General features: G+C 54.5%; 1 protein-coding gene across 1 annotated transcript in view; it reads left to right on the forward strand.

The window, feature by feature from the left end:
- Positions 1 to 1,996: 1,996 nt before the first annotated feature.
- Positions 1,997 to 2,700, forward strand: part of SDRG_06797 (hypothetical protein) — a 1,784-nt gene continuing 1,080 nt past the window's right edge. The window contains exon 1 of the mRNA XM_008612602.1: positions 1,997 to 2,690. Within this exon, the coding sequence (XP_008610824.1) occupies positions 2,076 to 2,690 (615 nt within the window). The 5' untranslated portion in view covers positions 1,997 to 2,075. The remainder of the gene's footprint in view (positions 2,691 to 2,700) is intronic.

The raw sequence follows: 2,700 nt of genomic DNA on the forward strand, positions 1-2,700 counted from the left end.
TCGTCGGTGGTGCGGTCCTCATCTTCTGCTTTTGCATGCTCGTCTACTCGATCACGTGCAGCATCCTCTCCATGTTTGAGTCGACGTCGTGCTTGGTCATTGCTGGCGGTGACGGCTGCTAAGCCTCCTTTTGTTTAGCTCTTTGCTATAATGTAGTGTCTTGTGTTTACTTGCATGGTTGCGCCTTTTCGCAGTTGTTTCTAGTGTCATTGAGCGCGTTAAACAGTGCATACAACCATTAGGTCAGTCAATGACCACATCTGTGTTGAATATCCACTCCAGGTAGCTAGCTAGGAGTGGGGGACTTGCCTCCATTCGACTCGGCGGATGCGTTTCACATAAATATCTATCTATCGTCGGACACCGAGGGCTCGTTGCATGATAGTTTGTTAGCTAACACCTTGGTCTTGGACGCCAAGGAAATACCAGTAAAAACTACTTCACTTCACCAACTTCAGTTGCCACGATGGGAGGATGTACAGTATGATTTTGGTGCTGTTTCAATCTGTCTGTCAGCGTGCACCGGTGCCGAGGACCTCGAGTTCTATTCGACGCGGCCTGGCACATCTGGAGCTAGTACCCATTCAACGGAAAGACACATGTTGCATGACTCATCGGCCATCCAATTCCGACCACCGCCCATATTATGGACGGTGTGCAGCTTCGACCATAGAATATACATCGCTTACTGACATGCGTCACTCGGGTCTACGTTTCACGCACAGATACAGAAGCCGGCAAACAGGGCTCTCCTGCTGATGTTCGCACGAAGCATGTGAAATAAGCTGGAGGTGCACATGCTAGCGCTAAATTCTTATCCGACGAAATGATGGTCCGTAGTGACTCCTTGCTTCCACCGAAAGCGTTCAGCATGCAGTGCGCTAATTAGACAAGTAACAACGAACTAGAAAAATGCGCGCGCCGGCGACAATGTCGGGCTGCCACATCCAAGAGAAACGTCGTTGAGGACGCTGTGTCATCATTTATGGCTGTGAGCGAGCCCCCAATCGCGTCGACATGGGTGGTTGTATCTCGGCAAGTCCTTAACAAGCCCTGTCCTACCAAGTCGTGACTAGTTGACAGCGCCAACTACCGAAGGGGCACACCGCCTTCAATTTTTTTTTTACGTCAACGCGCAAAGAAAACGAATCGCCTTGGCTTTGGTGGATTAATACATGGAATAGGCCAGTCCATTTCTCTGATAATCTTCGTTCCGAGTTCGAAGCGAATGTCCATCTGATCCGACCCAGCGTTTTGACATTACGGATCGCTTGTTGTTGAAGTGGGTCGTCTATTACCGATCGGTTGGTCCCCGTACTAGTATATCTATACTTCCATGTACACATGATTGGGAGCGGACTGACACCGTCGTCTTGTGTCGCCACTGGACTTGTAGCTGGTATTGCAACACGGCATGGTAAGGTGCTACGTGGAGTGGGTTGAAGCGGCGACCGTAGGACGACACGGTCAAACGACAACGTTATTGGATCTCTGGCCACCGACTCGGACAACGTCCGAGTGCGCAGCACGCAAAGCTCGCGCCACACCGAGACTACATCACGCACAGAGCATGGGCCATTGTCATCTACATGGTCGGTGCCCCTCTCAAAGAGCTTCCCAGAGTCTTTCAAGGCGCATTACAACGGTGTAGAGTTGCACTTTAAATAAGAAACGCGTCATATCTGATTGCGAATCACCTGAGCCCGGTCGTTTTCTCACGCCACTGCCACGAGAGCGACAAACGCACCACGTTGCCGCCCGTCCGTTGACACGGCCAAGCGCACGAGAGTGATCGGAATGCGCCCGCCGCAGCCACCAAGCGCGCTCGCGAAGAAGCGGAAGCGCATCGAACACGCTCGTTCTCACCGGTCGTCCAGGGGTGGTACAGTGGGAGCACCCATCCAAGGCTGGTACGTTGCCTGCCATACAAATTGCCCGTCAACTTTTTCTACAGGTCCCGCGTCTGATTCAAGAAGGCAATTCGACGACGAGAAACGCCGAGGGCCCAGCGTGTCCCAAGTCCTCTTCACCGATCGCACTTCAGTCAGTTTTGAATTTGCCTCGCCACGACCAAGATGCAAGCCAAGCGCACTGGTGGTATGGAGCTCCAAGAGCGCGTCTCGTACGTCTCGGCGACACAAGACAAGCCAGCGGGCGAAGACTACGACGATGGCAAGACGCCGGTCGACCTTGAAGATGGCGCTCTCCGCGCCGGTGGCGCGCCCGACTACTTGAGCCGCGAAGTGCTCGGTCTGCTTGCCCAATACGTGTGCGTCGGCCTCGTCTACGGCTGCCTGCCCAACATTCTCTACCCCGTCTTCACCGGCTACTACCACATGACCGGCGCGCAGTACAACTCGGCCAAGACCCTCGTCAACATTGGCTGGTCGCTCAAGGCCTTCATCGGCATGATCTCGGACTGCGTGCCCATCAAGGGCTACCGCCGCAAGTCGTGGATGATGATCGGCTGGACGTGCTGCCTCTGCTTCCTCCTGGTTCTCTCGTGCATGGACCTCGGCGAGCCGTACTACCCGGTGGACGCCGTCGGCCTCAAGGACCCGATCGACCGCACGGCGGCCGACAATGCGACGATCAACTACAACGCCAAGGACAAGGGCGGTGTTGTCGCCATCCTCTTTGGCCTCGCGACGATCTCGTACCTCTTTGCTGATGTCCCGGCGGACGCTTTGGTCGTCGAGT

Source organism: Saprolegnia diclina (genome assembly GCF_000281045.1).
Source record: "Saprolegnia diclina VS20 unplaced genomic scaffold supercont1.18, whole genome shotgun sequence".
NCBI lineage: Eukaryota > Oomycota > Saprolegniomycetes > Saprolegniales > Saprolegniaceae > Saprolegnia > Saprolegnia diclina.